This window comes from Oncorhynchus masou, chromosome 28, assembly GCF_036934945.1.
Source record: "Oncorhynchus masou masou isolate Uvic2021 chromosome 28, UVic_Omas_1.1, whole genome shotgun sequence".
NCBI classification, from domain to species: Eukaryota; Metazoa; Chordata; class Actinopteri; order Salmoniformes; family Salmonidae; genus Oncorhynchus; species Oncorhynchus masou.
This window is the reverse complement of record NC_088239.1, coordinates 28,311,714-28,333,410: the sequence shown is the minus strand read 5'-3', so window position 1 is coordinate 28,333,410 and position 21,697 is coordinate 28,311,714. Positions and strand designations below refer to the sequence as shown.

General features: G+C 41.6%; 1 protein-coding gene across 3 annotated transcripts; it reads right to left on the bottom strand.

Annotated features, from left to right (window-relative positions):
* Positions 1 to 1,787: 1,787 nt before the first annotated feature.
* On the bottom strand, positions 1,788 to 20,064 carry LOC135517483 (macrophage mannose receptor 1-like). Of its 3 annotated transcripts, none has more exons than XM_064941811.1 (30): positions 19,880 to 20,064; positions 18,622 to 19,023; positions 18,102 to 18,275; positions 17,073 to 17,228; positions 16,601 to 16,714; positions 16,323 to 16,466; positions 15,755 to 15,940; positions 14,599 to 14,756; positions 14,214 to 14,330; positions 13,919 to 14,034; positions 13,634 to 13,782; positions 13,244 to 13,443; positions 12,944 to 13,059; positions 12,683 to 12,764; positions 12,315 to 12,459; positions 12,038 to 12,076; positions 11,611 to 11,774; positions 8,584 to 8,648; positions 8,254 to 8,354; positions 7,949 to 8,088; positions 7,520 to 7,628; positions 6,823 to 6,995; positions 6,406 to 6,511; positions 4,643 to 4,875; positions 4,114 to 4,279; positions 3,784 to 3,936; positions 3,433 to 3,549; positions 2,916 to 3,074; positions 2,738 to 2,770; positions 1,788 to 2,459 (listed from the first exon to the last, which is right to left on the bottom strand). In XM_064941811.1, the coding sequence occupies exons 1-30, from the start codon at positions 19,947 to 19,949 to the stop codon at positions 2,224 to 2,226; spliced, it is 4,323 nt and encodes a 1,440-aa protein (XP_064797883.1). In that variant the 5' UTR covers positions 19,950 to 20,064; the 3' UTR covers positions 1,788 to 2,223. The 3 variants fall into 3 exon arrangements, with proteins under 3 accessions (XP_064797883.1, XP_064797885.1, XP_064797886.1); XM_064941813.1 differs by having other exon boundaries at positions 15,755 to 15,937; XM_064941814.1 differs by lacking the exons at positions 17,073 to 17,228; positions 18,102 to 18,275; positions 18,622 to 19,023; positions 19,880 to 20,064 and adding an exon at positions 16,849 to 16,972.
* Positions 20,065 to 21,697: the final 1,633 nt, after the last annotated feature.

Sequence of the window (21,697 nt, the reverse complement as noted above, 5' to 3'; positions counted from 1 at the left end):
GGCAGGCAATTTAATAAAAAAACTGTTTCCAGGGACCATTCCCTTCATGTCAAACATAACTTACCCAGAACCATGATTACAGTGTTCTCAGAATATTCAATATTAATGTTTCATTGGAAGAAAATTAATATGTCAAGTTTTCTAAGGGTTAGGAGAATATTCCATCAATGTTCCACCAAACATACACAAAACATGGGTGCCATGTTCTCAGAATATAATATATGAATGTTCGAGACACGTTTTATGGGAACATTGCATGAACATTCCTGTGTTGCCTGATGGTTCCAAAGAAACTTTCTTGTTTCATCATTACACATCACCCCCTTGTTGCTGTGGCCGAGCACATCAATGGTCTGATTGGTGAACCACTGATCCATTCACTGCCCTCTGTTTACACAAATAATGCATTTAATGTAAAGTGTTTATAAACATACATATTTGACACACTTTGACATACAGTGCCTTCAGAAAGTATTCTTATTCCACATTTTGTTAAATCAAACAATACCTTTACACACAATACCTAATAATGACAAAGTCAAAACGCATTTTTGCAAATGTCTTGAAAATGAAATACAGAAATAGCTCATTTACATAAGTATTCACACCCCTGAGTCATTATAACCACATTGGCAGTGATTTATAGCTGTGAGTCTTTCTGGGTGAGTCTCTAAGAGCTTTCCACACCTGGATTGTGCAACATTTGCCCATTATTATTTTCAAAATTCAGGAAACTCTCTCAAATTGGATGTTGATCATTGCTCGACAACCATTTTCAGGTCTTGCCATAGATATTCACTCGACCACTCAGAAACACTTATAGTCTTCTTGGTAAGCAACACCAGTGTACATTTGATCCTTGTGTTCTAGGTTATTGTCCTGCTGAAAGGTGATTTAATCTCCCAGTGTCTGGTGGAAAGCAGACTGAAGCAGGTTTTTCTCTGTGATTTTGTCTATACTTAGCTCCATTCCGTTTCTCTTTTATCCTGAAAAACTCACCAGACCTTAACGATTACAAACATACCCATAACATGATGGAGCCACCACTATGTTTGAAAATAGTGCTACTCAGTAATGTGTTATGTTGAATTTGCCCCAAACAAAGCACTTTCTATTCAGGAGAAAAAGTTAATTGCTTTGGCACATTCATTTTGCAGTATTCATTTAGTTCCTTGTCGCAAACAGGATGCATGTTTAGGAATATTTGGGGTATAGCGTGTAGGCCAGTGACACAAAATCTACATTTAATAAATATTATATTCAGGCTGTAAGGGGTGTGAATACTTCCAGAAGACACTATATATAGAATGTTCCCCTGAGTAACGGAAAACTGGACATTACGGGTAACATTACAATAATGTTCTCTCTACCTAGAATTGTTAGCTTGGATTACTCTTGTCACAAGGGGTTTTATGGCTGACTTATGATGAAATTTGTCAACCCTGTTATGGTCAAACCGTAGTCATTTTTTATTTATTTACCTCTTGAAAAGGGAAAACATGTTTTTTATGAAGTTGATCATGTACTCTTAATGACAGAATGTTAAAATTAGGTGAAATCAAAAGTTTTTTGGGGGGACCATGTCACACTTCTTAAAAGTCACCGAATTGGTGGAACGATCCAATAACCTCTTTAATCTGCCTCTTAGTGATGATAGCTGTGTTTAAGTGTACCTCAATTACTGTATATAGTTCCAAACATTTTGTATTAATCCTCTAAATGCGCCTGGATTCAGTATGTATTGATATAGCATGCAATGTGTGAGTAAGAGTATAAGGTCAAAGACATTTGTTTCAAAACTTTATTTCTCTCTCTTTGAGCATATATTTACAATATAACTTGGCAAAAACAAAGCAAAGTACAGTGGTTGTATTTTGAACTTCAATTTCACACACCAAATAAATCTGTACAAGGCTCCATGAAACCAAACAAAATGACTGTTGTTGATTCTATAATTTGTGCAAGGGTTGCATATGCAATCTTAGCTGTACATCTGGACTGTATCCTTGACAACTGATGCTGATATGCACAAAGTGCATATGATGTTCACCCATTATTTACAGAGCAAGACAATTAACAAAGATAATACGTAAATGGTTTCAGATTTAGTTGCAATCTCAGAATGGGTAGGCCTTAACACCAGCAGCATGCTTTTGGGGTATTTTTCATACCAAAACTTGTCTCAAAAGTGTTTTCACCTGTTGGTGGTTCTTTGTGTCCTGTCTAAGCTGTTTCGTTCTGCTCTATGTTGGCCACCAGGCCCTTGGTGTCCACAGTGGCTGTTGAGCGGATGGGGTTGTTGAAGTACAAGGTGTTGTCGAAAGTACACTCTCCCAGGACGGGGGTAGGTATCCGTTTGCGGAGTAGGAAGGCACCGAGTCCTACCACTGTGATTATCACCAAGACGACTGCTACAGCGATGCCGGCATAACCATGGGGAGTTTCCTCCACTAGGGGAGCTAGAAGAAAGGAAGTCACAGTGTTATTGGCAAAATTATTGTGGGATTGGTTTTAGTCTCTGTATAATGTTCAGAAATGTGGATTAGAGTGAAGTTGCCCCTAGACGCTGATCTTGGGTCAGTTTTGCATTTTCTCCACTAATGGTTACGGATTGGGTGAGGGGAAACTGATCCCAGGACTATGCCCTGGAGCAAGAAAAGCATTGATTTGACTGTCAAAACTGATCAAATGTATCATTCTTTACGCTAACCAATTATATCTGCTGTGAGACACTCACCAACAACTGGTTGCTTCTCTGTTGGTGTGATGACTGCAAAAGAAAGAGATAAAGTTGTTCACAAAACATAATTGCAAGACAATTCTAAGCTGATACAACAAACACAGGATGACTGGAATAATGACTCTGATATCATCCCATCTTAAATACTTGAATCTATCAGCTGAGTCCAACTCACCTTTGGCTGTTTTGCAGATGTACGACTTGTACCGGTTGCAGCTGTTAGTGCTCCACAGACCACTATCAGACTGGATCTCCACACATTGTTCACTCTTTGGCATCCCTTGTTTCCAGTTGGTATAGTCCACCACACTGTTGTCAATCCACATCCAGTCGCCTGGAACAAGAACAATGGGTCAAACCTATATCCTTTGACATGGGTGATTCATTGTCATTGAACAACTATGAATCAATAAACATGGTTGTGAAATGGGACATAATCTTAGAATTGCAAGAGATGGGTAGGTACTGTACTTGCCATTTGTTCATTTAAGTTGATGTTGCTCGTTAAACATGTTTTATATTCGAGGGAAAAGGCTTTTTGAGCCAGCGGCCTCAATGTTATGGGTTGTCAGTAAAATGCTCTGATAGGGTTTCAAAATTCCGGTAATTTTTCAAGAATTCCTTGATTTTCCAGAAATCCTGGTTGGGAATTTTGGGAAATTTTGCTGAATTTTATAACCATAGGTACTTACCTTCGTGGCTCTTGTGCATGCCAATCCAGAATGACTTGGATCCATCCTGCAGTAGCTCAAGGTTCTCCTGGATGAATCTGGCCTCCAAGGGATCCTCGACACTCACCAGGGATGCTCCTGTTGTCAGAGAAACTTACTACACATATTCATCATCACCATCAATCACTTTGAATTTCTTGCATTCAATTAATGAATATGCTCTACATTCAATTAAGACATTGGGTATGTCCCAAATAGCACCCCAGTTCCTATGTTGTGTACTACTTTTTGACCATGGAATAGCATGCCGTTTGGGACGCTATTCCATTCTGGTCTGAATGACAGTTGGTGTGAAGGAGGAGAAGTGTGTACCCATTCGGAGACATTCCACAGTGGCGTGGGCCCAGTTGTCCACCACAGAGTTGAGGAAGGCGTAGCAGTAACCCCTGAAGGGAACCCACGTCTTGCGTTTCTTGGGCTCGGGGCAGTTGCCAGGGAGCTGAGGGGGCTGGCTGGGGGCAATGTCTTTAAAAGAGGCCAGAGAGGTTCACATACCGAAGTTGATGTACATGAGATGTATATGGTCAATGTCGGCAAAACTGATACATTACTGCATACAACACTTTTAAAAGACACACTTTTGGATTGATCAGGCATTAAACACAGACATTGTGGGTAAATGGAGTAAAGGCCTTGTCTGACCTGGTGATCTCTTGCACAGTGAGGAGTAGGTGTTACTACAGTCGCCTGTCTTCCACTTGGCGTCCGTATCCATGTAAACACAGGCCATATTGTTCTTTGGCTCATCTTCACCCCATTTGGTGTAAGATAGAGGCCAGTTATCCACCCACTTAAAACGCCCTTCAGTCTGAGAGACAGAGACAAAGACAACAAAACACAATGGGGGCAAGGTCCAGCTGAAAGCTTGCAGTTTTTCAAACACAAAATCACTTTGGTTTCTTAAATGAACACGTCAGAGTAGGAGATCCAATGGATAACAGTGGGAGATCATATCAATGCTCAGTCCTCTTTGGAGCTGCACTAGCTCTTAAACCAAAGCCAGAGTCCAACAAGTTAGGTAATTTTTTAACTACTGGGCCTAGTAAAGAGGAAATTGAAGATCACAAATCTCCATATTTATAGTTAGTCTGATCAACATATTGTCTAGAATATTTAGTCTCTCTAACCCAAATGATTGACATAGAGCAATGTCAATACTAAAGACTTTTACCAAGTTGTTGTTGAGGCCGATCCACATGGGCTCATTGTATTTGTGGCTCTGCATTGTGATGAAGGCCTGGGTGATGGGGTTCAGGATGCTAGCCAACTCTGCATCGTCTGCTTTACATTGCCTCCGGGCCTCGTCCCAGTTCATCTTCTGGACCACCAGTTTGAAGGAGTCATTTCCCAGCTTGTAGAACGTCTTCGTTGACTCTGTGGTGGCAGGGACCACAATCTGAGAATCTGAAACCAAAGGAGACTTGTTGGAGGGGAACCTAAAGAGGGATACTCTATTGGACCACATACCGAAGAATTGGAATTGAACAGCCTCAACTAGGGTTATCGATAACTTGCCAAATATTGGCAGGTTCTCCAGATATGCTGTCCGGTCCTCTGGCAGTCTCTATGGGGGTGCCACAGGGTTCAATTCACGGGCCGACTCTTTTCTCTGTATATATCAATGTTGTTGCTCTTGCTGCGGGCGATTCCCTGATCCATCTCTACGCAGACGACACCATTCTGTGTACTTCCGGCCCGTCCTTGGACACTGTGCTATCAAACCTCCAAACGAGCTTCAATGCCATACAACACTCCTTCCGTCGCCTCCAACTGCTCTTAAACGCTAGTAAAACCAAATGCATGCTTTTCAACCATGTGCTGCCTGCACCCGCACGCCCGACTAGCATCACCATCCTGGATGGTTCCGACCTAGAATATGTGGACATCTATAAGTACCTAGGTGTCTGGCTAGACTGTAAACTCTCCTTCCAGACTCATATCAAACATCTCCAATCTAAAATCAAATCTAGAGTCGGCTTTCTATTCCGCAACAAAGCCTCCTTCACTTACACCGCCAAACTTACCCTAGTAAAACTGACTATCCTACCAATCCTCGACTTCGGCGATGTCATCTACAAAATAGCTTCCAACACTCTACTCAGCAAACTGGATGCAGTTTATCACAGTGCCATCCGTTTTGTTACTAAAGCACCTTATACCACCCACCACTGCGACCTGTATGCTCTAGTCGGCTGGCCCTCGCTACATATTCGTCGCCAGACCCACTGGCTCCAGGTCATCTACAAGTCCATGCTAGGTAAAGATCCGCCTTATCTCAGTTCACTGGTCACGATGGCAACACCCACCCGTAGCACGCGCTCCAGCAGGTGTATCTCACTGATCATCCCTAAAGCCAACACCTCATTTGGCCGCCTTTCGTTCCAGTTCTCTGCTGCCTGTGACTGGAACGAATTGCAAAAATCGCTGAAGTTGGAGACTTTTATCTCCCTCACCAACTTCAAACATCTGCCATCTGAGCAGCTAACCAATCGCTGCACCCAATTTTACCTACCTCTTCCCCATACTGTTTATATTTATTTACTTTTCTGCTCTTTTGCACACCAATATCTCTACCTGTACATGACCATCTGATCATTTATCACTCCAGTGTTAATCTGCAAAATTGTAATTATTTGCCTACTTCCTCATGCATTTTACACACAATGTATATAGAATCTCTTTTTTTTACTGTGTTATTGACTTGTTAATTGTTTACACCATGTGTAACTCTGTGTTGTCTGTTCACACTGCTATGCTTTATCTTGGCCAGGTCGCAGTTGCAAATGAGAACTTGTTCTCAACTAGCCTACCTGGTGAAATAAAAAAATAAAAAAAAATAAAATGCTGCTTGGAGGATTTACGGATTTCTGGAAAGAAAGTTACTGGAATTTTGCAAACCAAGAGCAGCCTCACTGAACTATGGATTCTTCTCACCAATATTCCTTTTGCAGATGAAACCACGGGATAATAAGCAATCCTCGACCTTCCACATTCCTGCCTGTTTTTGAGAGCTGCCCACCAGAACCACACAGTCAAACACCTGGAAGAGAGATTGGGAAGGAGATGAAAAGGTTAGATCCCTCTCCAGAATTCTCATTTGACTGGTTAAGGCTGTTTTGCATTTGGATTTATTGACAATAAGTCAATCAAAATCCCAAAGCCTAACATGTAAAGGTTCCCAAACCCAGATTGAAGGCGCAGTTCTGGATTAAAAGTCATTCTCAATAAAGAATCTTCCTTGAAAGTAGATTTTAGTCTACCTACTTTCAAGGGGGATTCTCTTTTCAGAACTATTTTTGATCTGTTTCCAGGAAGTCACTTAATCTGTGTTCAGTACTGTAAGTCTTGTACCTCTTCCATAAATGAATATCGTCCGTCTGGCACTGACGTTGGATGCCCTTTTGCCCAGTTGGTATAGGAAACCCCTCTCCCCTCCGTCCATAGGAAGCGCATTTCCCAGTTGATGTCGTTCAGACCTATCCAAATGTCCTGAGGATTCCCAAGCATCTGGGTGGTAAGGAATGCTGGGAGGAAGACCAGTCAGAACAATGAAGAGTCAACAAGTGAATCCATATATACTGTTTACATGCAAAGGATTATCAACCCCTGTTCCATTGGTTAGCATTTCAATTATTTGGCACTTGTTAACCAATGTCTATAAGATTTCTTGTTGCATGCTTATAATTGCACAAATCCTCAATATAATTGAACACACAAAATTTGACAGAATTTTAATAGCATGGTTTTATGCTAAATTACTTTTTAGAATTTCAATGTTCATTCTATTTCATTCTACCTTGGGCAATGCCATTGTCTCAGGTAGATTTGGCGGTGCGGTGTACACTTTTATTTATTTAAACTTTATTTTACTTGACGAGTTAGTTAAAGAACAAATTCTTATTTACAATGACGGCCTAGGAACAGTGGGTTAACTGCCTTGTTCAGGGGCAGAACGACAGATTTTTATCTTGTCAGCTCGGGGATTCGATTGAGCAACCTTTCATTTACCCAAAGCTCTAACCTCTAGAAGGATGGCCTCCTCACCCACCTTGCTCTTTCTCGCTGAGGACAGAGGCCAGGTTCCCTCCCTGGTTAATGCAGTAGGTCCTGGCCTCCTGCCACGGCTTCTTATCGCTGTCTCCAATGAATTTGTAGCACTGTGGAAACATGATGCATCAACACGCTGTGTGTTGGAACATCACACGCTACAACAGCAAACAAACTGGATTCTATAGTGCATGGGCTCTGGTCAAAAGTATTGCACTATAAAGGGAATAGGGTGCCATTTGGGATGTAGACAATGACTCTCCACACACAGGTCAGCATCACATTGGGTCATCACATGATAAGGAAAGTAGTTTGTGTGAGGTTCTCTCTGCTGGTGTACCGTACGTACAGGTGTATGTAGATTACAGAAGGATGTCCTTGTATGATTTTATAGTATGTGGTGGTGGTACTGTAGTAGTGTAGCAGTTACCTTCCCCTGGAAAGCAATCCATTCTGGGGCACAACCTCCCTTGGGTACAGTGGTGGGGGCCATGGTCGTGTTAGTGAAACTGGTGGTTCTTTTACAAATGGAGGCCAGCTCTACTCCACAGTTGATGTCATTCCAGTACCCTAGAGATGCAGAGAAACAAAGAGACACAACCCGATATAGACCCAGCTTACAAAATGACATCCTGGGAGCGTCCCCTGAATGTTAGTGAAAGTCCCATGGACGTTGCAGTATAACAACACTGTAACGAGAGCGTAACTGCTAAATCCCTCTGGAATTAGACGTACCCATACTCTTGTATATCGTCACACAGTTCTCATCGTTGTTGGCGAAGTTGGGTTCGTTTTGATCCCACGCGGTAAACACAACAGGAGACCCATCCAACCAGCTGAAACATACAGTACACAAACCCAGTCTGAACGTTGAGCATCTATTCAATCAACTACACACCTTGAAAGCACACGTTTCTCCACTCGGCAGAGAAGCACAGATTTCAGGTATGTACACTGGACTGTGACAAACAAAACATGCTCATGCACAAATATCTCTGAAAAGAGGTGGTAGGACTTCAGGCTGTTTTAAATGTCCAGAGAACAGTCAACAGTCATTTTACGTACCTAAAAGACTTATCCAAACCAACGGTCATTCCAATGTAATATTGTCCCTCGGTTCCTCTAGATATCTGGAAAAAAGTTGCAACTCTTTGAGGAAACAACCATTTCTAGATTGAACATTGAACATTTCAGTGACACTTGATGTCATCCTGTCATAGTGTAAAATCCTCTCTTTATCAGATCCCAAGAACCAAAGCTTTTCGGACGTCACAGGACTGCATATACACAAGTATAAACACAACATGTAAAGTTTTGGCCTCATCTTTCATGAGCTGAAATGAAAGATCTCTGAAATGTTCAATAACGCACAAAAAAAGCTTATTTCTCTCAATTTTAGTGCACACGTTTGTTTACATCCCTGTTAGTGAGCATTTCTCCTTTGTCAAGATAATCCGTCCACCAGGTAGGTGTGGCATATCAAGAAGCTGATTAAACAGTGTGATCATTATACAGGTGCACCTTGTGGTGGGGACAAGGAAAGGCCACTCTAAAATGTGCAGTTTTGTCATACAACCCAATGCCACAGATGTCTCAAGTTTTGAGGGAACGTGCAATTAGCATGCTGACTGCAGGAATGTTCACCAGAGCTGTTTTCAGAGGATTGAATGTTCATTTCTCTATCATATGCCGCCTCCAATGTCATTTTAGAGAATGTCGTCCAACCGGCCTCACAACTGCAGACCACTTGTGTGGCGTCTTGTGGGTGAGCGGCTTGCTGATGTCAACGTTGCGAAGAGAGTGCACCATGGTGGTGGCGGGGTTATTATGGTATGGGCAGGCATAAGCGACTGACAACAAACACAATTGCATTTTATAGACCATAACGACATCCTGAGTTCCATTGTCGTGCCATTCATTCACCACCATCACCTCATGTTTCAGCATGATAATGCAAGGCCCAATGTTGCAAGGATCTGTACACAATTCCTGGAAGCTGCAAATGTCCCAGTTCTTCCATGGCCTGTATACTCACCAGTTATGTCACCCATTGAGCATGTTTGGGATGCTCTGGATCAACTTGTTCGACAGACAGTTCCAGTTCTTGCCAATATCCAGCAACTTCACACAGCCATTGAAGAGGAATGGGACAACATTCCACAGGCCACAATCACCAGCCTGATCACCTCTATGTCACTAACATTGAGTGGCTGCTGCCAACACACTGACACTGACTCAACTCCAGCCACTTTAATAATGGGAATTGATGGGAAATGATGTAAATATATCACTAGCCACTTTAAACAATGCTACCTTATATAATGTTACTTACCCTACATTATTCATCTCATATGCATACGTATATACTGTACTCTATATCATCGACTGCATCCTTATGTAATACATGTATCACTAGCCACTTTAACTATGCCACTTTGTTTACATACTCATCTCATATGTATATACTGTACTCGATACCATCTACTGTATCTTGCCTATGCTGCTCTGTACCATCACTCATTCATATATCCTTATGTACATATTCTTTATCCCCTTACACTGTGTATAAGACAGTAGTTTCGGAATTGTTAGTTAGATTACTTGTTGGTTATTACTGCATTGTCGGAACTAGAAGCACAAGCATTTCGCTACACTCGCATTAACATCTGCTAACCATGTGTATGTGACAAATAAAATTTGATTTTTGATTTAGATTTTTTTTTTTTTTTTTTTTTTTTTGAAATGTGTCATGCTGCCAGAGGCAAATGGTGGGCACACCAGATACTAACTGTATTCTGATCCACGCCCCTACATTTTTTTTCAATGTATCTATGACCAATAGATGCAAATCAGTATTCCCAGTGATGTGAAATCCATAGATGAGGACCTACTTTATTTATTTAAATTGACTGATTTACTTACAGTATCAGTCAAGTTTGGACACAGCTACTCATTCAAGGGTTTTTCTTCATTTGTACTATTTTCTACATTGTAGTGAATACATCAAAACTATGAAATAACACATATGGAATCATGTAGTAACCAAAAACGTTTTAAACAAATCAAAATATATTTTATATTTGAGATTCTTCAAAGTAGCCACCCTTTGCCTTGATGACAGCTTTGCACACTGTTGTCATTCTCTCTACCAGCTTCATGAGGTAGTCACCTGGAATGCATTTCAATTAACAGGTGTGCCCTGTTACAAGTTCGTTTGTGGAATTTCTTTCATTCTAAATGCATTTGAGCTAATCAGTTGTGTTGTGACAAGATGGGGTGGTGTACAGAATAATAAGAAGAGATTTGCTCGGGCCAAGAAACACGAGCAATTGTCCTTAGACCACTGGAAACCTGTCCTTTGGTCTGCTGAGACCAACCACTGTGTCTTTGTGAGACGCAGAGTACATGAACGGATGATCTTCGCATGGGTGGTTCCCACTATGAAGCATGGAGGAGGAGGTGTAATAGTACTTTGCTGGTGACACTGTTGGTGATTTATTTAGAATTCAAGGCATACTTAACCAGCATGGCTACCACAGCATTCTGCAGCGATACGTCATCTCATCTGGTCTGCGCTTAGTGGGACTATCATTTGTTTTTCAACAGGACAATGACCCAAAACACACCTTCAGGCTGTGTAAGGGCTATTTGACCAAGAAGAAGAGGGATGGAGTGCTGCATCAGATGACCTGGCCTCCACAATCACCTGACCTCAACCCAATTGAGATGGTTTGGGATGAGTTGGACCACAGAGTGAAGGAAACACAGCCAACAAGTTCTCAGCATATCTGGGACCTCCTTCAAGACTTGGAAAAGCGTTCCAGGTGAAGCTGGTTGAGATAATGCCAAGATTGTGCAAAGCTGTCATCAAGGCAAAGGGTGGCTACTTTAAAGAATATAAAATATATTTGGATTTGTTTACATGATTCCATATGTGTTATTTCATAGTTGTGATGTGTATACTACTATTCTATTATGTAGAAAATAGTAAAAATAAAGAAAAAGTGTGTCCAAACATTTGACTGGTACTGTATTTGAACTGACATTTTTTCATGTTGCATTTATATCTTTGTTCAGTATAGAAGTGTCTACCTGTTTCCATATAAACTTCCTCTCGCTCTCTGCAGTAATGACCACCAGGTCACCAAAGTTCTTTTTACAGAATTCTCTCGACTCGTCCATGGGGAGATTCTCAGTGTTGAAGAAATACTGAGTGTCGTTGTACTCAATCCAGCCGTCCTTTGTCGTGTTGTACACTGAAAAGGCATGTAAAAAAGGAGTACATTTCCTGTTTGGCATTTTTAATAGTACATTTTCTCTTAGTGTTTGTGTTGAACTATGCTTCGCAAACTAAATGATAGATGGTGTGCTATACATTATGTGCAGTGATTAATTTGACTTAAGGGAAAGGCCAAGAGCTTGAAGGAGAGCAGGGATAGTGAGAAGGAGGAAGTGGAGACAGGAAGTGGAGGAATGAGAAACAGGAAACTGGACATATTCCTAAGATCCTATGCATTACCTGGCTCAACTTGAGTGGGATGGGGCTTTGGGGTAACACCTGTGGATACCAAAAAAAGTTTGGGTGAGCACATCTGCAAGGTTGAGGGTCAAAATTCTATGTTCATCAATAGTTTCATGACTTACATGCCCATTGGGCACACACACTGGTTGAATCAATGTTGTTTATACGTGATTTCAATGAAATGACGTTGAACCAACGTGGAATAGATGTTGAATTGACATCTGTGCCCAGTGGCTGGTGAAGTCAGTGCTCCAGCAGATATGGTCTACTGTACCTTTGCGAATCTCGCAAATCCAGTCATTGTAGGCATCACAGTGTCGATCATTCCAGTGGCGTCCGTAGTAAAACTGGACCTCTGCGCATTTTTCGTTATTGTTGTAGTCGTTTGGTTCTCCAAATCCCCAATTCTCATAGCTGAACTGGAGAACAACATTGGAATAATGTTACACCGTAGCACTGTATGGTGTCCATATTAGCCTCAGGCTGAGGCTGTCCTTATATGGACACCATAGTACAGTATGAACTTTCATTCCCTTTAAAGACAATGACTGCAAATCAATGATTGAAACAAGAGTAGTGAGTAATAAACTACTTGCAAGGAGAAGGAATATCACAGTAAAGATGAGGTGGCAGGCTACTCACTGCTGATCCGTCAGCCCAGACGAAACCTGCGGAGGGATCCAGATTGTTGAGGCCGATCCAGGCTGCATCAGAGGAATGATACCTGAACAGAGAGAATGGAAACCACAGGTAGTGGTTATTATGACTGTGTGGTTTTCAACCATAAACAGTGGTTATTACGACCGTGCTGATTTTGACTTCAACCACAGACCGTGGTTAATAGGACCACACTGGTTTTGACTGATACTCATGGCAACAGAGACAGTTATGAGGATAACTTACGGAGAGCCGTTCAGGTCTGTGGCACTGTGAATGCTCATTAGATCACCACCAATGGCCTTGCAGAATTCCCGCGACTCTGACCATGACTTCTTGTTTTCAGTCTCTTTTCTGTAAAGCTTATTGAGGGGAGAGAAAATGATTATTGATGAATTATTAATTAATTATTATAATAAAGGATTATCAATGATTTCATGCTCATTGATTAAATTACTGATAAAAACAATAACTATTCACTTAAATTCACTGATCAAAGTGTTTGTTTCACATACAGAACATGTACAGCATATACCCCAACTGTACCTTGTAACAGACATTCCTTTTAGCAACAGGTGACCACCCAGAAGGACAGCTCAGTGCCGGCGTGGTGGGAGGGGCCATTGTTGATGTGACGCCCTCCGCCATTTTCTTACAGATGTACTTCTCCTTGTTGCTGCAGCTGACCACATCCCACAGACCAGCAAACATTCCAGTTGTCATAGCTACGCAGCCTTGTTTTCTGTCTTTTTTCAAACACACAGAAAGGCGAGAGAAAACTTAATAGTTTCATTTAGTTCTGACATTTGCCAGGCAGTTAAGGTGTGGGAGAAAGTAGTCCTCTAATACCGCAGACATCATAGCAATGACAGTTCATGCTACAATCGATCATCAGTTGCTACAATCAATCACCATTGTGGGAAAAGGACACTGTACCTGGCATACCCACGTTGAAGTGGGTGAACTTGACCTCCGAACTGGTAGTCCATGTGAACGTGTCGATATCCGCCATGTTGGAAAGTCCAGTCCAGAAGTACTTCTCCGGCCTCAAACCCACCAAACTGACCAGGAAGGCATTTTCATACCTACAAACCAACAAACACACACACATTAAATCTATTATCTGACAACTTATTGCTATTATCTTGTCCAGGATGTGACTCAAATAAGTGAGTCAAATATATCTTATCTTTATAAAATGGTCATGATGTGATACCGTACCTGTCAGCCACTTCCACCAGGATTGAGTCACTCCGCTGGCAGGTCTGCTTGGCCTCATCAAATGTTTTGGTTTCTGATCCAATGTTGTAGCAGTAAGAACCATACCGGATCCAGCCCTTGATGACAAAAATACAGAAACAATTATCCTCCTACTGGTGAATCGTTGTCAGTCAAGATGACACCATTCTAGTCCTTATCTAGAATCATTTTCAAGCTTCCATTTCATGTGATATAATTCTGTATTCATTAGTTACTGTACTCTCCCTTTCAACAAACAGGAAATGACCTCACTCACCAGCTTACATCCTGGACTATCTTCCTCTGGGGCACCTGCCACCGGTTTGGTGGAGGCCTTTTTCTTACACATGTACCCGTAGGTCTTCTCACACAAATGATCAGCCCACTTCCCATCCTGTGAGAGAATATGGAGTCCACATTGTCACAATACCACATTTATTACTGCGTTGACACCACTGTTAAACGTTGTCATCATTGCCATTGCTAGCCGTAGCATTCAGCTAGTGTTCGCATTTATCTAGCGTCAGCAGTTACCTAGCACTAGCATATAGCGAGTGTTAGGATTAGTTATACAAAATCTGTGGTGTAAGCATTTAGCTAGCGTTAGTGTTAGCATTAGCATGAATCTAGTCTGTCCATTGAGGGACCAATGTGAATGTTACCTTTCCTCTGATCAGGACACAGTCCTCCTGGAGGTTGGCACCGTGGGAGGGCTCCCCTGTCTGCCAGTGGCTGAATGTCACATGGGATCGGTCGGTCCACTCAAACAGCAGCGCGTTCCTTTGGTCGTTCAGGCCGATCCACAGCTCATCTGTGGCCGCTGAAGTCAAGCAGATGGACATTAAGAGTCAGAGCCAGGAAGACAGTGATAAACACCTGATATACTTATCGTTGCCTTTGGCTGATCAAATTTGCTGAGGTGACATTATGATTATTATTATTTATTCATGGTAGCCCAATTTAGACCAGGGTCTCATTCACAATCATGCCCTGAGTACAAACATTTTCACAATGAAGAAAATGAACATTCCAAAGAAAACAAGACGAATAAAAAGTTGACAAGGTACAGTTACAATACTACCATTTCAACAAATGAACCATTACATCAATAAAAACAACTGCAATTCACAATGAATGAATTTAACACCAGCATCCTAAACTGCTTTAACGGCACCAGGAAATAAAGATGCAAGGAATTTTGCAGGTTATTCCAACAATGGGGGGCACTAAAGCTTAAGCAGGATTTACCAAAATAGGTAGAGATCACTGTGACGGGTTTGGTCGCCTATTCTTTTATACTTTAGCGACAAAGTTAGGTAAATTAGATGCTTGTGTAGTGGAACGTTGTAAATAAAAAGGGAGTAATGAAGTGATCTACAGGACTTCAATGAGGACCAGCCAACGTTTTGATACAGGATGCAGTGGTGAGTATTAAAATTGTCACCTGTGATAAAGTGAAGGAAATTATGGTAGAAGGCATCCAAACGTTTAAGACTAGTGGCTACTGCAACCTGGTAAATGGTGTCACCATAGTCAAGAGCAGGCAGGAATATTGACGGTACAATCTGCTGCCTGCTATTTAGGGAGATGCCAGATCTAACAAAAATAAAATTAAATAGCTTTTTAACTAGCTCATCCGCATGCTTTTTAAACATAAACTCTTTGTCAATCCAAATACCCAGATTTTTATTGGGACACATCTCAGAGTTGTTTTCAAAACTGATAGAAATGACAACCCATGAGAAAGATCCTTGAAGTGCATAACAGATCTATCAGATATAGAGGTAACTGTAGCTACAACATGGATAGTGTGCTCACTATATCCTGACTGAGAGATGATGAAGCTTTGTTCTTCTATGTTGTGGATGCTGGCCAGGTCCCCTCCATCTTTGTGGCAGGCGGCCAGGGCATCCCTCCACATCTTCTTGGTACGTTGTAGGTAGTAGCAGTGGCCTGCATAGGGAATCCAGTGACTGGTGCAGAAGGTGGGCTGATCTTTTCCTACTGAGGGGGGTCAAAGTTCAATAGTCAGAGAGAAGGTAGAATGTCCAGAAAGTGGTAGACTGTAAGGTTTTATCTGTTTGATCCAAACAACCTCTGGGTCCGTATTCATAATGCATCTCGGGGTGAGAGTGCTGATCTAGTATCAGCCCGCCCTGTCCATGTAACCTTATTCATTATAATCTAAAATGCTAAACTGACACTAGTTCAGCACTCCTACTCTGAGACACTTAGTGAAATTGGGCACTAATATATAAATGTTCAGTTTACCCTACCCTACACAACCTGACCTGGTGTTGTTAACCTTGTGTTGCATGGCATTTGAACTAAGTCAAAAATTGTGTGTAGGTCATGACTGTTATGTACTGTATGATTCAACTCTTACCTATAGGGGCAGAGGCCAGAGTAGTGGAGTTTCCTTTGCGACAGATATATCCCAGCTTCTTGGAACATTCATTGGTCTCCCATTTCGAGGCCTTGCCAGCATTCAGGGTTGCACAGCTGAGCCCGGGTTCAGTTGATGGATGTCCTTTTGGAAATATTGACCCATGTGTTTATTAATTGTCTTCCTGCAACATTGGAAGTCATAACATACTTGGACAACCTCAGTTGTTCCCTAGGCTGTAAAGTATAGTATGATGTGTTGCATGCAGTTGCACTCACCTGGGGCCCAGTTTAAATATCTGAATGGGTTTCCATTGCTCCACTGCCATCCAGCCTCAAAGTCTAGGCTATTCAGTCCAATCCACAGAGATGTGCCCAGGATATTGGTCAACCCTGCATTAATAAAAAGCATCACAATACGTCCACGGGAGTAGTGTGATATTATTAAAAGGAATTGATTGTATCAGATTGAATTATCTCTAAATCAAGGTGAGGATGTAGGTTAGACCAGGTCTGACTGTACATACCTGAGATGTAGGTCTGACCAGGTCTGATTGTACATACCTGAGATGTAGGTCTGACCAGGTCTGGCTGTACATACCTGAGATGTAGGTCTGACCAGGTCTGACTATACATACCTGAGATGTAGGTCTGACCAGGTCTGACTGTACATACCTGAGATGTAGGTCTGACCAGGTCTGACTGTACATACCTGAGATGTAGGTCTGACCAGGTCTGACTGTACATATACCTGAGATGTAGGTCTGCTCGTGGAGCTCTACTATACTGAGCAGGTCAGCTCCTTGCTGCTGGCAGCTCTTCCTCGCCTGGTGCCAGGTCAACACAGACTGGGTGTTCCTCTGGTACAGGACACCAGTCACTGGGTCACTGTCCCATCCTGAGGACGCTGAGGGGGACACGGAAACGTTAGGACACACTTAAGGTGGGAAAAAGAAATCATCAATAACAGTCCAAGAACTGAATCAAATCGTGTTCTGTTCATCTCTATCACTTTCCGTCATGACAGAAGTGCCCCTCATATCTGTGACTATGGTGGCAGTTCACCAGGAACCTCAGTGAAAGGGGGCTTCCTTCCTTTTCCTGTCCCAGTTTTGGAGCTGTGTCAGGGGAAACACAGGAATGAGCTCCAATCAGGATGGAAGGGTAAAGAGACACAGAGCTGCGTCCACAGCTAGGGGAACTAGAGAAAGCCTTTGTGTTTTTCTGTCAGGAGGTCAGAGACCAGACCTCGTCAGCGCTGACCTGGCCAATCCTGACCTCCAGCGAGGTCACGGAAAAACAGGAAAATCGAAGAATTCCATGTGTAGCCTCTGTTTTAATGAGGAATCTGTCCCTATCACAGGCTTGCAGGGTGTTTTATGGCATTGTTTTAATTGGATACCATCCCCACATCTTAAACCCTGGTCGTTTGCCTTGTTTTTACAGACTCATCAGAGTCTAGTATAGAGTAGGCCACTCATATTAGAGGGTTGTGTACTCCCATGAGTCAAATTTATTTTACCTTTTTATTTTAGGAACTGTGTTGTATTCAGAAAGCATCCCAGAGTAGGAATGCTGATCCAGGATCAGGTCACTTTGTGTCCTTATTCATTTTGATCAAAAGGCAAAACTGATCCTAAATCAACATTTCTACTCTGAGATGCGTGATACATACGGCTCATGATTTTCTACAGGTGTCACCTGCTGACCCTTTTCCTGATCACTGGAAGATGGCAGTAAATGACAAAAAACATAACATGAATTGTGAGGCTTGACTCACATTTCGAGGGACAGAAGCCCCATTTCTTGGCTTTATTGTAATCTGTCTCTGTGGCGCACCAGAGCTGTCCATCTGAGCGCCCCTGCGGAGTGCACTCAGCATACCACTTCTCCCCAAACTGAAAGGGGAACTGGCAGGGACTTCCAAAGGCATTCCCCCCTAGTGTGAACACCTCTGATGAAGGGGACAAAACAGTTTGTTACATTTAACATTTCTGTAATGTAGCAGATGCTCTTATCCAGAGCGACTTACAGATAGTGCATTCATCATAGGATAGCTCGGTGGGACAACCACATACTGTATCTCAATCATAGTGCATTCTTCCTTAATAAAGTAGCTATCAGCTATCAGTCAGTGCTAGTAGGGAAAAAAACACATTGTTAACAGTATAAATCATCCCAGGTCAGACATTCATTCCCTGGCTTTAAGAAAGTTTATGACAACAGCATCTTACACTTCTGATTCCTACCTCCAATCTCCAACCTCCAGTGACAGTGAGTGTGTCTTGTAGCTGACTTACCTTGGTAGCCCTTGGAGCAGAGGTTTTTCTGAGTACCATACATCTTCCACCAGCTCCAAGACCCAGATCCCTGGTAGATCATCATATTCTTCTCGTTGCGGTTGCCATAGTTTAAGTGCAGCGCCTTGTCTTTGAGGCCGAACAGGGTCTCGTTCTTACACTGCCAGTACTGGAGCTCGCTCTTCTCATCACAGGGGAAGAGCAGCACCTTGACCCAGTCCTTCAGGTCCTGAGCCCCCAGGCAGAGCTTCAGGGAGATGCTGAGGAGACGAGACTGTGAGGCCCAGCGGAATTGCTGGTTCTGGGACGTGTGGTCACAGGGAGCCACTGTGACTTGACTGGCGCTCACCGCCACCACACACTTGTTGTGATCCTGGTTGTAGATCAGGAAGGAGCTGCTGTCTGCAGCAGGGGGGATAAGGGTCTTCTTATTTCTTATCTTTTTTGTATCTGTTTTTTGTTCTACAGGACCTTGTTATTTTTAGTATTACATTGTTATTGATTACTGCATTGTTGGGGTTAGAGCTTTCAAGCAAGGCATTTCACTGTACTTGCACATGTGACAATGATACTTGAAACTAAGGACAATGATGTGATCTATCCAAGGTCTTATCCTTCTTTCAGGCTCTACAACTGCTCTCATAAACAGCACTGCAATGCTATTGAACTGTGACATTGTGTCTAATTGTACAGGAACTGTATTTAAAAATTTATAAAAATCACAACTTTTTAGTTCCAACTACACTAAGTTGCATAAGAAAGCATGTGTATATAAATATTTGTTGTACTTTCTTATTTTCTGCACTTACAGCTGTTATACCTGTTTACAGCATTCAAATAATTTTCAATCATTTTTAAGAACTCACAGTGTATGTAACTACAATTGAAATACATGTGTTTTTAAGCCACTCAAAAAAATAGGCCACTTTAATGTTTATATCTAAAAGCATCAAAAACGCCTTAAAATATTCTAAACGTTATCTAGCTCGTCAAATGGTTCACTCGTGACTCCTGGAATAGATTCCATCACAATATATCTCACTGTGTCTGCCAATGAAGCAAAACTTACTGAAGGACCTAGAAATTCTGGATATATATATTACCAGTCTACAAAAATATTGTTACTTTCTAGCAGCCTCAACCTTGTCTTCCGTTTATTGGTAAAGCATATCAACAAATATAATTTGTAACATTTTCATTATACAGATTGCTTAACCATTGCATGAAACCAATTAAAGTGGAATAAAACTCTACATACCTATCTCAGCAGTGCAGCGGAGAGCATGCATAAGGCACATGAGCACAGCGAGGGATGGACTGGATGCCATCGTAGCTAGTGCATAGTTTGCTATCCCAGGGCGAAAAGGTGGTGTAAAGTAGCTGTACAGTCCAGAGAGGAGAGAGGGATCTGGCTGTGGTGTATTCAGGTGTCTCTCATGGAAGAACAGTGACACAGAGACATGGATGCTGCCCCCTTAATCCAGCCGATGTGTATCCTGTCACATGGGTTGGCGGAGGGTCGGCCAAAACCACTGACATCAGGAGAGGAGAGGGGAAGGAGGAAATGTGCAGCCACTATTCATTCCCTTATCAGGAGCACACAGGGGACGCGAAGAGCCACAGGTCTGAGATCAGCCAGCGCATCAATGAGCCAGGCCTCACTCACTTTGATTGGATAAAGTCAAACAAGGACCAGCTCTCAGGGCAACTCTCTATGGACGATCTGTAAAATCAAAATAATGTAAGTAGTCACCAAGAACATGGCCGAAGTCCTTTTGATGACTGAGGAACATCCTTAAGAGTGCCCTTTGCTTCCCCATTTTAAGTAGAAATTGTGGACCAATATTGCATTTTAAAAGCCTGTTATATCAAATGAAGTGCCCTTTAATATAGACCACATGGATGAAACAATAAATCAGATTTTTTTTTATTAATAAAGGCTTGATAAACTGCTAAAAAATCTGCATTTTGACATGTTACTTCCTAGGAAGATTTCAACCCACTTAATACTAACATTTCTCCAAGTTTCACACCATCATTGTAAAGCCCTCGTTATTTTGTTGCTTTGACAAAATCTTTTCTGAAGATTATTATTTATTTATTTAATGTGATCCCTTACTGAAAAAACACATGATTTCACATAACATTTGACGTGAAATCAGATGAAAACTTGTTGTTGGAACACTTCACATGACCACTGCACTTCATGTTATCACATGTTGCTTTACATGTTGTCACGATATCACATTAACTTCAAATAACATCACAGGTGATCACATGAAAACATGTGTTTTTACAACACTTCCCATGTGATCACGTGAAATTCATGTGTTTTTGTGGGAAGGGAGAACACGTCAATCCATAGATAGACAGGCTTACATTCAATTGCCACACCCTGTTGCACACAACAAGCTCACTGTCACACGGTGATTTATAGCCACCCTGCTACTTAATTTGGCACTTAATAAGCATTTACTATAGTAATTTGTTAATTTAACCTTTTGAGATCGAAAATGGTGTTTTTAGGTGAAGTCCAGACTCATTATGAATATGCAAATAAGGTTAGGTTTTTGGTTACTTTGTGTATTAACAACATTGAAATGTGTATCTACATAAACCAAATCACATATAACTTTAAAAGAACTTGCTTCCCACAGAGAAACTAAACTAAACATACTAAATGTACTAAATATACTAAACAACATGTATTAAAAATTCCTGTCCAACGTCAAATCATCAGCATGCTAATGAAGAAAAGAGGAAATACTGAATATTTCCCCAAAAAATTATTGAAAATATTTATTTTTATGTAGCTACTGTACAACATTTACATGAGAGAAATGTGAACACTATGAGGATGTTGGCCTTATGATGTTTAAATGGAATTTACATGAGCCAAGTGATAACTGAGCAATGAGCAATGAGTTTTTAACCAATGAATGTTTCATATACCATGAATACAATTTAAATATTTAAAACAACAAAAACGAAATCAAAGTTCAGAACTATCAACTTTTTGAGTGAACTTTGGAGTTTTCAGTCCTGTGGAAAACCTTTGTCTAAAGCTTGTTGAATG